At 32.9% G+C, this 13,285-nt stretch overlaps 1 protein-coding gene and 1 long non-coding RNA gene across 3 annotated transcripts; both read right to left on the bottom strand.

Moving 5' to 3' along the window:
• Window positions 1–2,988: 2,988 nt before the first annotated feature.
• On the bottom strand, window positions 2,989–9,588 carry LOC135123796 (fatty acyl-CoA reductase wat-like). The gene is made up of 4 exons (XM_064048672.1): window positions 9,416–9,588; window positions 3,447–3,624; window positions 3,088–3,393; window positions 2,989–3,010 (listed from the first exon to the last, which is right to left on the bottom strand). Exons 2-4 carry the CDS (start codon window positions 3,605–3,607, stop codon window positions 2,989–2,991), a joined length of 489 nt encoding a protein of 162 aa, XP_063904742.1. The 5' UTR covers window positions 3,608–3,624; window positions 9,416–9,588.
• A 1,040-nt stretch (window positions 9,589–10,628) lies between these two features.
• On the bottom strand, window positions 10,629–11,740 carry LOC135123054 (uncharacterized). Of its 2 annotated transcripts, none has more exons than XR_010279534.1 (3): window positions 11,254–11,740; window positions 11,057–11,202; window positions 10,629–10,990 (listed from the first exon to the last, which is right to left on the bottom strand). It is a non-coding gene; the product is annotated as an uncharacterized LOC135123054 (long non-coding RNA). The 2 variants fall into 2 exon arrangements; XR_010279533.1 differs by having other exon boundaries at window positions 11,057–11,180; window positions 11,277–11,740.
• Window positions 11,741–13,285: the final 1,545 nt, after the last annotated feature.

Below are 13,285 nucleotides of genomic sequence, written 5' to 3'. Positions count from 1 at the left end.
CCTTCGACCCCTCATTGGGAAACACGGTTAAATGATAAAATTAATAACATTAGAAAACAACTAGGTCAAATAACACAGTACCTTAGAGGAGTTAAAACACCACATATCATGACATGTATGCATTCGATACTGACCAACAATAATTTTCATCAAACTGATTACAATGAGTACAACATAACATTATCCCAAATTAAAGATACCCTATTACAAAGACTTTCCTTATATAGCAAACGACTTAAAAGATACAAACAATCACATCTCAGAAAAATTCATAACACTAAATTTTTAAACAACGAAAAACTATTCTATCAACATTTAACTAATTCAAGCAAAACTCAACTATCCGGTGAACTTCCAAGTTCACAAGATGTAACAACATTTTGGTCAAAACTTTGGTCTCAAGAATTTGAATTTAACCAATCTGCCAAATGGATTCCTCATATATCCCATAAACTATCCACAGTTACACCAATGAATGATCATCAGGTAACATTTGTCGAATTAATAAATACCATCAATAAGACACACAACTGGAAATCACCAGGACCAGACAAAATCCATAATTTTTGGATAAAAAAATTAAATTGGGTACATATTCATTTACTACATCACTTAAATCAGTTCCTTCTTGACCCATCCTCCTTTCCAACATTCTTAAGTCATGGTGTAACATACTTAAAACCTAAAGATAACGACACAAAGAATCCATCAAAATACAAACCTATCACATGTTTACCGACAATCTATAAAATATTAACCTCATGCATTACACAAAAAATCTATCAACACTGTTTTAACTCTAACATCATTAATGAAGAACAGAAAGGATGTATTAAAGGATCCTTTGGTTGCAAAGAGCAATTAATCATAGATTCCATCATCTGTGAACAAGCTAGAAAAGAAAACCGAAACATATATACTGCTTTTATTGATTATAAGAAAGCTTACGATTCTGTCCCTCATTCCTGGCTATGCAAAATTCTGGAATTATACAAAATTGATACTAAAATCTGAACTTTTCTCAAATGTTCCATGGAATTTTGGAAGACCACCCTCCAAATAACCTTAAATGAACAAACAATTCAGCCAGACCCAATAATGAGCCGAAGAGGAATTTTTCAAGGCGATTCTCTTAGCCCCTTATGGTTCTGCTTAGCAATAAATCCCCTCTCCGATATCCTGAACAGCTGCAATTATGGGTTCAATATAAGAATTAACAAACAAAGAGAAAACAGAATAAGTCACTTGCTGTATATGGATGACATAAAAATATATGCAAGTACACAAAATCAGTTAACAAACCTATTAAATCTGACTGAACAATTTTCCGGTTATATTGGTATGTCCTTTGGTATTGAGAAATGTAAGACCCAAGCAATCAGAAAAGGCGTGTTTCACCAAGTACCACATATAACCCAGAATAAGGAAATAATTGAAGCCCAAGAACGAAACGATACATACAAATATCTGGGTTTCTGTCAATCCTCCCACATCAATCATACCAAAACGAAAACACAGTTGAAAGATCAATACGTAGCGAGATTAAAATTAATATTGAAGACACAGTTAAATGGAAAAAATTTAATGAAAGCAGTAAATACATTCTACGTTCCACTGTTAACATATTCTTTCGGAGTCATTAAATGGTCCAAAACTGATCTTGAAAATTTAAACATCGCAACAAGGAAAATCTTCACACAGTATAGAAGGCATCATCCAAAATCGTCGATTGAAAGATTCTCATTACCAAGGCAGAATGGAGGAAGGGGTTTCCAGAACTTAGAAAACTTATATCAGAGACAAATCTCAGATTTGAAGAAGTATTTCTTGAAACGAGCGGAAAGAAATGAAATGTTTCGCACCATCACAAGAGCAGATTTGAACCACACACCCTTAAATCTGTCGAACACCGAAGAAATCCACACCCCCCACACAATAGATAAAATAATAAGTGTGCTAAAACAAAAACAACTACATGGAAAATTCTACAAAGACTTAGAAGAAAATCATGTCAATAAGAAGATGTCATTGATTTGGTTAAAAAAATCAAGTTTGTATGCCGAAACAGAAGGATTTGTGTTTGCTATTCAAGACCCAGTAATCAATACCAAGAATTACAGAAAATGCATCATCCGAATATAAGAAACGACTGCTGTCGCCTCTGCAAAGCAAAACCTGAAACGATCCAGCACATAATCTCTTCTTGCAGCATCCTAGCACAAACTGATTACAAAGCTAGACACGACAACGCAGCCAAAATCATTCACAAAGAATTAGCAACACTTATGAACTTAATCGAAGATACGACACCCTATTACACTTACATTCCATCTCCATTCCTTGAAAATAACAAATACAAATTATACTGGGATCGCACAATACTTACAGACTTAAACATTACAGCTAACAGACCAGACATCATACTTATCAAAAAACACACGAACGAAGCCATTCTCATTGACATTGCTATTCCTAACACAAACAACATTATTCAAACATACGACACCAAGATTTCAAAATATCTACAATTATCGCTAGAAATGAAATCCATGTTGAATCTTAAAAAAATTTATGCTGTAATTCTAGAATCTCGAAAGTTGTTTTGTTAATCTAATCAATGCATATCATTACTTGGTCTTAGTACCCGTAATGATAGAAGTCTTGCCTGAATGCCGGTTATTTCCGGGTCAGTGGTGGGTCTTAATATACCGAACATGGGGAATAAAATGGTACTTTATTCCCCCATTGTTGGTAATAAAGTGATACTTTATTATTAAGATGTAAATTTGATGCTCACTCGCGTTAACATTTCGTTTTGCGTAGTCATCAAGTAAGTAAACAACTGTAAAATACGTGCATACATTTCTTTTATTTACAAAATGATCGCTTCACATACAATGTTGCTTTTGCTACTCAGTAATAAGAGAAAAACATTCAAGAGTTAGTTTCTAGTTGTATAATAAATTTCAAAACTAAAATATGCTTCTGCTAACGTAATATAGCCCCAAAACTAAAACCAGTATACTAGCTCTACCCTTTTACCGCTTTTACCAGAAGGAATATAAAGAAAACGTTACAAATTTATACAATAAATAGTAGAACATTGCAACAACTAAATAATGAGCTATCGTAACAGTGAATAATTTTACATATGTTTTTGTACTGACGACAGGTGGTTCCTTTAAAATGTACTTCCTGAATCCTAGAGCACACATATCGAGATACTTTTTCCACTGTAAATCTTCCATTGAGAAATTGAACAACGTTTTGTCGTCTTCGCTCATCCCCGTCCACAAATCTTGTACGTTATCTTCATCAAAATCAAAATTCTGGGTAGAAAAATACGATATAAGCATGAGAACTTTATCGATTTTTGCGTAGGCTTTGACAGCACTAAAATTACGCGTAAGGTTAAAAATTAAGCGGGTTATTTTAGAGAAATTTACTTGGTTGGTTTTCCTGTACAATAGAGAACAGCATCAATAAGGTATGCTGGAACCGTGTGCAAAAAAAACGTGTAAATTTTGTTACACAGCTTTCCCCTCACTTTGAAGTACCTGTACCAAATTAATTTCTCGCAGGGTATCCTCCAGTACCACGAATTCATGATGTAATAAAACTCTCCTGAAACAGAATTGCTCATATCTAACCAAGTATAGGTTTATCTATATCCCAGTAAATACAGTTGTGATGTTGACGTGACAGGTACGTACTCACAAAAGAACAATAAGTACATCGCATGATTATGTCCTAACGATATACCTGGAACGTAAGCTATATAACATCACAATGGAGTACTCATGCTATGTAACCAACACGTAATGTTGACTACATCTACTAGATATTTCATTATTATGTCGCAGCGATATAGCTTGCACATAAGCATTTAAACATCACACTGTGGTACCCCTGTTATGTAACTAACACCTAATGTTAACTGCATTTACTAGATATCTCATTATTGTGTCGCAGCGATATAGTTGCCAGGTAAGCCTTGTAACATCACAATGGAGTACTACGGTTATGTAACCAATAAGTAATGTTAACTATAGTTACTAGATATCTGATTAATATATATATATATATATGCTTCGGAATGTTTTATTGTTATTAGTTAATTATGTAAAGTGTTTTTCAGTTCATTTTATAAAATGGCATGTTAAATCGAAAATTCACGTTTCTGACAGGCCAACAGCAAAAAACATTTAAAAACATACATATCGAGTATTATATAGCTCTATTTTATATTTATTATTTATGTTTGTGTTGCAAGTAAATAGTATATTCATAAACAAAAGATGCTGAGTCTTAAAAAAAGAAATTTCTTCCCTGTCTTAAATCTTGCACTTTTTTTTCATATTATATTTCCTGTAATTACATGTATTTATAATTTTATTTTTATACGTCCATTTATACGCGCTTTATAAAACAGAAGAAGAGACTTAATGCACATAGTTTATGATCAGAATTAAAAAATGTCCCATCTAACAGGTAATACCAATTAAGACTAGTAATGAGACATTATTTTTTAACCTCTGTCTATGCGTCACTGCCAAAAGGGAACAATTATACATATACAGAATTTTGAAATGAGCTCGAAAAATAAAATGATATATTTCATCATTTTATTAATTCTAATGCAAAATATGTTGATCGGCAACAAAAGGAACACAAAGAAAAAAATCGAAATTAAAAACTAATCTATTTCAAGGTCAGCGATATCGTTCTTAAATAAAAATGAATTCAATAATTTCTTCACTTTGATCGTAAGGAAAATAAATAATAATTTGAAACAATAATTGATCATCGAGTTTTGTGTATTGACTTTCGCACTCAGTTATAGGTATATCTGTTTAACATTAAATTTTCAAAAGTTTAGATTTTTCCAATGTACTCTTGGGCTCTAAAATAAACTGGTAATGTATAATGTATAATTATAATTGAGTATTTTCGTGGTTGATCTTTAAATTATTATTTATTCAAAAAATTCACTTAATTTCATATCCAATATGTAGCTAAATGAAAACTGATAATAAAGCAGCAGATTGACGAAATAGTGTAGACTTTTTTTAATGTCGGTAATAGAGTGTATGTATAATAACTAGAGAGCGGAAAATATGCAGCAAAATTTTGCGAAATATGATCATATGACATGCATCAAATTTATGCAAATAAGCAATAACTTTCTTAATATATGCAGAGATATGCAGTTGCATATACTCCAAAAATAAAAAAAGCGTAATAACCGAACTAAATTTATTTACAAATTGCAAAAACCTTTTATTACAAAAAATACATAAATCACATTGCAAAGTGTTTAATTAGATCTCACTGACAAATAAATGACATTTTTTAAGATAATATTCTTATACTAAAAAATAAATATAGGTAAACAGAACGAATTAAAAAATAGTAGTAATCGACTATTTAATTACTATTTTGGTAACAATTTATTTTTAAATATTTTTCGAAATATTCTAACAAAAATTTTTCCGGTGATTCTAAAGTATGTATTTGTAAATAGAAAAACTGCGTACTGCGTCCACAGATGTAAAAATACTTATCGGATTAGAGCAGGCACAACAAAACACAGTTTCTTCTTGAAGAATAAGTTCAGGAAAAAGTTTAATTCATAAATTAATTTGAGTTATCTACATATTGGCACACATCTCTATCGCTTTAAATACTTAAATGCAAACTCACGATGAAAAATAATAGGATAACGTCCCTTCGACCACCATAAAACATACCATTAATACACTTAAGTAAGGAACAAAAATATTGAAATGAACGGCATTTCCAAAAGTAATTAGGACCCGAATTTACCTGGAAGGATGGCTTAACACCCAGTGGTTCCTCCAAACTACCATAAAACCCAAACCTTGCCCAGTTATTTGAAGCTCAGGACAATATTTGCAATATGATTCATGAAATTTCGTCTTTCTAGAAAAATGCCGATCGAATTGCAGTTTTTTTTTCAAAGTAACACAAAAATTGATAAAAATGCAAAATATGCACCCGTTACGTGAAATATGCAGCAGAAGGCAAATGTATGCAAATATGCAATTTTTTATAGCTGTATTCATTTTTAATTATCATGATTCGTTCACATATTGAATATCAAGAGTTATATACAAAAAATAACGGATATGCAAATTTCATAAAATCCGCTCTCTAATAATAACCAATACATCGGGTATGTTTCTGTTTTTGTTTTCGTTCGACACCACTGTATTTACAGTATTTAAGCAGGTATACGTTTCCGCCCCTAAAATCCCACGTACGGCATCCTTTGCCCACGTAAATACAGCATCTGGAATGAAGACAGAAACAGAAATAGTTTTACAACACCTTATCAAAATTTAAAAAAACCACTATGTTATTATTTGAAATTTATTGTTAAGGATTATATGGTCAATTAGATGGGGGTCGTCGTATTCTTTAAAAAGTGACTTTCGTCAGTGAGTTCGTAATGCTTATTTAATAATTATATTCAGAGCGAAAAATACAACGGCTTTATTAGAAATACACCAAAGACAAGTTTTTTTCATTGTAATAATTTCTAAGAATTATTTCTGTAAACTTGTTCACTTGAAATGTTATTTTGTAAGTACCTGCTTGGCAAATTATAAATAGAACATCTGTAAGGTGACCAGATTTCAAAAGTCCGAAATCGGAACATTAGATTCCATTTCCATCGTAATCTGATATATAATTGCTTTGAAAATTTTTAGTTGTAATATACTAACAGTACTGACATTAGCTGACATTTAAAACAGTGCTGACAACCGTATCGATACAAGTTTTGTTCCCAATTTTTCACAAAATAAAATTACTATTAGTGATTTATCCGAGGATTTATCTTTATTCTTATCAGATTTATAGAAATCGGAACATTCACGGAACAAATGTTTTAATTTATTTATTTAAACATTTATTGGACGAAATTTACAATCGGAATTAGAGTATTGAAATCGGTACAGTTCCGATCAAATCGGAACGTCTGGTCACCTTAAACATCTGGGGTAATATAGGGAAGACCCAACGACACAAACAAAGCCATACAAATTCTTTTCCCATTGTCCCTGAAACGGGACAAGGTTTTGGAGAGTTCATTCGTCGAATTTTGATTTTATAAAGACGTTTATAAAGCGATGATGGGTAGCAAAAAAATTAGAGAGTGGTTAATTTTGATTTTATTAAATTTATTTCATCTAATGAAAAAATAACGCTCAACTTCTGCATTTACTATCCACCAGATGTTTGGGGGGTGCAGTCGGACCTTTGTTGGTTTGGTTTGTCTATGAGTCGGACGATCCCTTTTTTCCGTATTTATGGTTATTGCACTTCAGACTCACAGTGAAGCTGTCGAATTCCATTTGGCCATTTGGTTCACAACCACCGAACCTTTCTCGTGAATCCGTAACTCACTTCATTTTTAATGCAGTTTTGTGAAAATTGTGCCATTCAGTGTGGGTTGTATTTACACTAGGTAAGTTAATATAATTCTAATGAAGTAGTCATTTTAATTTTTACATGCTTCTGTTGTTTTTGATAACTGTACGTAAATAACAACAACAGTTTTTTCAGATAAGCTGGAAATACCACTATTACTTACTGAAGATACTCCCGCTGATTTTGAAGAACTTACGGTTTGCCATAACATGTTGCAAAGGTATGTTACTGCAATTTTTAATGAACTAGGTGCTAATGAACATAATTTTTCTCTAGAGTTGAAACAAATACAAAAAATATGTGCGAAATAAAACAAATTCTAAAGGAAACGAGTGAACATATCTCCAATATGAAAACGTCATCAAATGTGGCAAATCAAAAAGAAAACAGTGATAGAAGATATGCCGCCCAGACCACAGGTAAACAAATTTTGAGGAATTAGAAGATTATCTCTGCCTACTACAACAAGCAGGTTTCTTTGTAAGTTAAAAAAATACAATAAATTTATGTGTACTTACATATAACATAATTTTGGATATTATATACAGGTAGATACCTGTAATACTATAACACTTTTTACGAACCTACTAAACATGACACATTTCGCTTAACACGTTACATACATAGTGGGTTGCAGAAAAGTCTTATAGTGAAGCACCCTGTATGTTATACATACGCGGTGACTTCCAAATAGATCCGGAAAAAAAATTCTTTAATTGTCACACGGATTCAAAGTAATTAAATTGCTGCTCCAGTTTCAAAAAACAAATACGGAACATCTTGTTAAATGTAAATGATGCGGCAATGATTTATTCAGTTTCCATTGTGACTAAATGTTTTCTTTGTTTTTGCTGTGTGTTGCTTAGATGAAAACAAATGGCACTGAATGAGGTGTAGATCTTGATATTTTTTCCCCTGAATTAGGACTAGATAAAAGAAATTACTTAAAATTTTCTCTACTTCGTGATGTTATTTTCCGAACTTATTTCAGAGTCACTCGATATATACACATAAAAATATTTTCTTCTTTTCTTATTTCAGGAACTGCTATTGTCCCAGATAGGTGGTAATGGGAAAAAGAACAATGTGGGGCGTGTATTAAAAAAAAAAAATTCAGCGAATTTGCTGTAGCTTGTTTGTTCGGTAGGAAAATTCCAAAATGGCTGGGACAAAAACAATGAATATCATGAAAGGTATTTTTTTTGCAATAAATATAGTTATTACAATTTTATATTTGAAGAAAATACAATGAAGACCCATTCCGCAATAGAAAAAGAAGTAGAACAACGCTGCTCAGAGTGGCTACGGCATTCTAGTCAACGCCTGAAGAAAGAAAAAACAACGACAGTTTATAGTTTCTGTGTCTTTTTTTAAGTGTAAATTATATTGTATTATTTTCGAATTAGGAAATCATATATATATTTATTTATTTATATTATGAATTTATATTAATTTTTGTATTTTATTACTTATTACATATTATATTTTTTCAAACATTGAATAAAATAATAATTTACCGTAAGCTCTAAATTTTACTCTCCATATCCATATCCCTAAATGGTAACTAGACTTTTTGAAATGCCTATTCATATCGCATAGATCATGTTAATAAAATATACTGAGAGTCATATGTTTACGATGTTGCGATATATACGTAACGTCTATGCCCATTTAATACGTTATATTGGCGTTTAAAATAAAACGTAACAGATACATCAAAATATAGAGAATCTAGCGACATACTAACACAACGTTATGATGATGTACCAGCGAGCACGTCTCTAGTCTGAAACGATGTGGATGTCACCAGTATGTTACAAGCATGGGTCACTGTTGATTACATTACATAGCACAGGGAAAGCAAATGTACGCAATTTGGGATGTAACAGCTAACAAGATCGTAGACAGAGTTAAGTATCATTAACATCGCTACGACGTAACTGTGTTTACTGGGATATACTCCAGCACAGCTGCTTCCTTTTAATCCCGATGTAATTAAAAACTGTAATGTTAGTTTTTTTCTCTTTTGCAGTTTTCCACGTAGCAGCTAAAATACAATTACAAACGTAATCTACTGGTACGAGATGTGCCAGAACGTCATTGTCTGCATGGAAGGTTCTAATTATACCAAGAGCTGCTCATATCACTAAGCCAATGGGACCGTAGATATTGTCAATCCACCCTGGTAGTGGTTCTTTAGCTGAATTCATCACTACAATGGCGATTAAGATTTTTCTAAGTTTAAGTTGGAGTGTCATATACCAATTGATGGCCTAACTATAGTTGCTGGAAAATGTTTCGCTGCATTTTTCATTAAATGTTCAGATATGCATTTGCTGTAAACATAAGTGAATTGCTAACTGCAGAAAGGGGATATATCACATTTTTCAAAATGTTGAGGAAATGAATAAAACGTCTCAGATTTTTACAACTACTTGTTTCCGATCCCCGTTTTCAATTGTCGGTTCTCTATGTTCTCAGTTATCAACGAGTGTTGGTTAAATGCATGTTTTCTTTTTTGGGTCAATTTGGCTGTCAAATTTGACAATTGGACATATCCCCTTTTTGCAGTAAAATGAAAAAAAAGGTAAAAAAAAAACACAAAAAACAGCTTTATTTCAGTTATAATTTTACACAAACATGTTATATGTATATCTGACTAAAAAACTTAATCATTATCGCGCTCCTGTTCTACAGTTGGCCAAGTAGCAATCTCCTGCCAAAATGCGTTATAAGCGTCTGGGATAAATCGTAAAGTGTTTGTTATATCCGTCATTTTCTTCTGGCTGATGGCTAGTTATTATACTAATTTTGCACTTAATACACGTAGTCATCTTCTCACAACACAAATTTAAAACATGTTTAAAACGGTAAATTTTTGTAGGAACTACGAATTTTGCAATTATGCTCCGCCCCCCAGTCTGGCAACAAATGAAAATTTCACCACTATTGAGTTCGCGGCAGGTGTGGGTGGGGCCTAGTTTAATGATGAATTTTTCATTCATTTCCAGGCCGAAGAGTGAAGCGTCACTGAAAAATCTATATTTCCCTACAAAAATTTACCATTTTAAACATGTTTTAAATTTTTGTTGTGAAAAGATGACTGCGGAGATTAAGAACAAAGGGCAAAATATAAGCCCCGCCCACCCACCCTATCTCAATTGTGATGATTTTTTTATTCGTCGTGAGCCAAGAGGGCGTAACTTAATTGCAAAATTCTTACTTCTCTACAAGAAATTACCATGTAAGACATGTTTTTGAGTGTCGTGTTGGATAAGAATAACGCAAGACGTTGAGACCACGGTGTTTACTGCAGAAAGTCGATATCTCCTGGACATATCCCTTTTCTGCTGTAACCGTAAATTTCATCCGCTTGTAGCCCCGAGCTAAATCATTAAACATGGCCCGTTTTTGCAGTAAAGATGTGTTTAGACCTCTAGAACACGATTATGTACGAATGTTATTGTGGTAAAAAATGGGACATGTCCCCTTTCTGCAGTTAGCAATTCAAGTGTTCGGCCATTTCTCTAATAATCTAGAAAAAGAAGCATTGGTACCTAAATAGAATGGAGAAAACCTTTAAATTAAATAAAATACTTACGCAGGAGTAAGATTTGTCAAAACAGTCTCTTCTAAAACATTCACCATACTGAATAAAAGTTCGGGCTCCATGGGGGGATCGTATATCTCTTCCTTAATGTGAAAATTTATAGAATTGGAATAAGCTGTCGATACAAGAACGAAACACTTGAAACTCAAAAGTTACATTTTTCGAAAATATATATAAAAACACGCTACCTTTAAATTAACACTGTCCTTACTCAATTCCAAAAGATCTGCAACACATTTAACATTGTTAGCAGCTTTTTTCAGGCTCTGATCAAACCTTACATTCGCCGCAAGATGGATAACAAAATTAACTTCATTCTTCAAAATTTTCAAATTATCTTCGCTTATTCCTAAGAAAGGTTCTTCACAGTCCCCTTCAACCAGCGAAACTTTTTCCTTCCAGTTGCAAGTTTTTAATTTTAAGAACTCAAAACATTGAACAGAATGTACAATATTTTAAGAAAACTGTCAATACTCACAGGCTGCTCAAAAATTTCGTCAAAGCGTTGCTCAGTGGTCTTCCCTTTTTTGGACCGTAGCAGCAAGTAAATCTTTTTAATATCTTCACAGTCTCTTAATAGTTTTGCAATCATGACTTTGCCCAAAAACCCTGTTCCCCCAGTCAAGAAAATCGTTTGGTTTTTGAAAATATGTTTGATTTGGCTGTTGTCGGGTGTCATGGTTGCGACTTACTGAAGAGAATGTGGTTTTCTTGAAATACGCAAAAAATTTTCATTTATTAACGATGAATATGCTGAATAATTTATGAATGTGTTTAAAGAAACCTTTTGTCCTCGTTCTTAATAATAACTCGTTCATTTCTATAGAATGTAACCTTGTATGTAATGTAATATAGTATAAGAACGATAATTTTGCATCATACAGACTTTACAAATCTAGTATTCTGGTCTACTTAGAAAAGTTACTTTTTTACTTGACATACGAATGCAGTGCCAAATTGAAAGAATGACATTTATGATCTAAACTTAGCTGGCTAAAACCGACTTGTCAAAAACTAGATTTAAACCCATACTTCCCTTCTAGATATTCCGCGAGATAGACAAAATGGTCAAACTTATGTCTTTATATCTTAACAAATGTAAATTTGGAAACGAGAGTAAAAACTGCATAGGCAACCACGTGCCCATTTAGTTCTTTCTGGTAGCTGCTACTTCTGCTAGAGAATTATTTTAGTGAGAGGCTTGGTAGAAGTTGGCTGGTTTGGTAGATGAGTCACTCTGTTCGGTGGCGTCACTTTTGGTTTGTAAGTTAAGTTAAGTTTAGTTGGTTTTGTAGTTAATAAAAAAGGGAGAGCCTTTGTTTAACGAAAATTAATCGTAACGACGACGACGCCATAGTTTCCCCAATCCGCGTAGTTACCTAATTCTTGCGGCTTTCGAAGCGGAAATATACGAATTTTCGACCGACGCTAACACGTGTTGTAAGTTTATTTTATTGTTTGTAAATTCACAGCTCATGTTAGGATTTTAATCGTTAACTGATTCTAACACAATTTAACAGACATTAGATTTGTTCAGATAGAGCACTTGCTAGGAGATTTCATGAAATACACAAATTATGAATAAGGTTTCTGGATGCTTATACTTAAGTGTTACATTATAACACTTCTTAATTCCACACACAAGATTGCTAATAGTTCATTTACGGCAGTTAAATCAATGTTAGATTACCCCACTCTAAAAACAAATACCGTGGAAAGTGCGGTAGAATTCATACTATCGTGAACTGAGGTACGAGGGGATTAAAAATCTCTCCCCTTAAGCAGTTATTATCATCATATCATCATTACATCACCGAGACATTTTCTCGCAAGGTGGAAAATTACATCACCGAGAAGCTTTTCTCACAACGCCTGTTGCATTTTGTGTTTATTTATCGTGTGTTTTGTTTGGGATAAGCTGGGGCAGTTCACGATATAAACTCTCAAAGCTAATGGTTTTAAGTAACCAGTCACTTGGATCAAGGCATAAATTAACATAATGTAAATGCTTTGTTTGAATCGTTGATAAAGTGTGGCATAATTTAACATAATGTAAACTCTTTGTTTGAATCGTTCATAAAGTGTGGCATAATTTAACATCTGGTAGCGGCCATGTTCAAAAAGTGTTTTCAAACCGAGCACATGTTTGAACTGAAAATCTCATTGAACAAGTTAACAACATTGTGGGTGTTTGGGGGAATGTAAAACGATGGTCCACAG

This window comes from Zophobas morio, unplaced genomic scaffold (assembly GCF_036711695.1).
Source record: "Zophobas morio isolate AGI-343-1 ecotype UQ-CSIRO unplaced genomic scaffold, CSIRO_AGI_Zmor_V1 ptg000006l, whole genome shotgun sequence".
In the NCBI taxonomy this organism is placed as follows: Eukaryota; Metazoa; Arthropoda; class Insecta; order Coleoptera; family Tenebrionidae; genus Zophobas; species Zophobas morio.
Note: the sequence above shows the minus strand (reverse complement) of the source record. Positions and strands in the feature narration are given on the sequence as shown.

Excerpts from the sequence above, each read along its gene's own strand:
- LOC135123796 (XM_064048672.1), bottom strand. The coding sequence starts at position 3,607 with ATGAATTCGTGGTACTGGAGGATACCCTGCGAGAAATTAATTTGGTAC. Across the intron at positions 3,394-3,446 it reads TGTACAGGAAAACCAACCAA|TGCTGTCAAAGCCTACGCAA; the intron begins GTAAATTTCTCT and ends GCGTAATTTTAG. Across the intron at positions 3,011-3,087 it reads GCAATGTTCTACTATTTATT|TTTTGGGGCTATATTACGTT; the intron begins GTATAAATTTGT and ends TACTGGTTTTAG.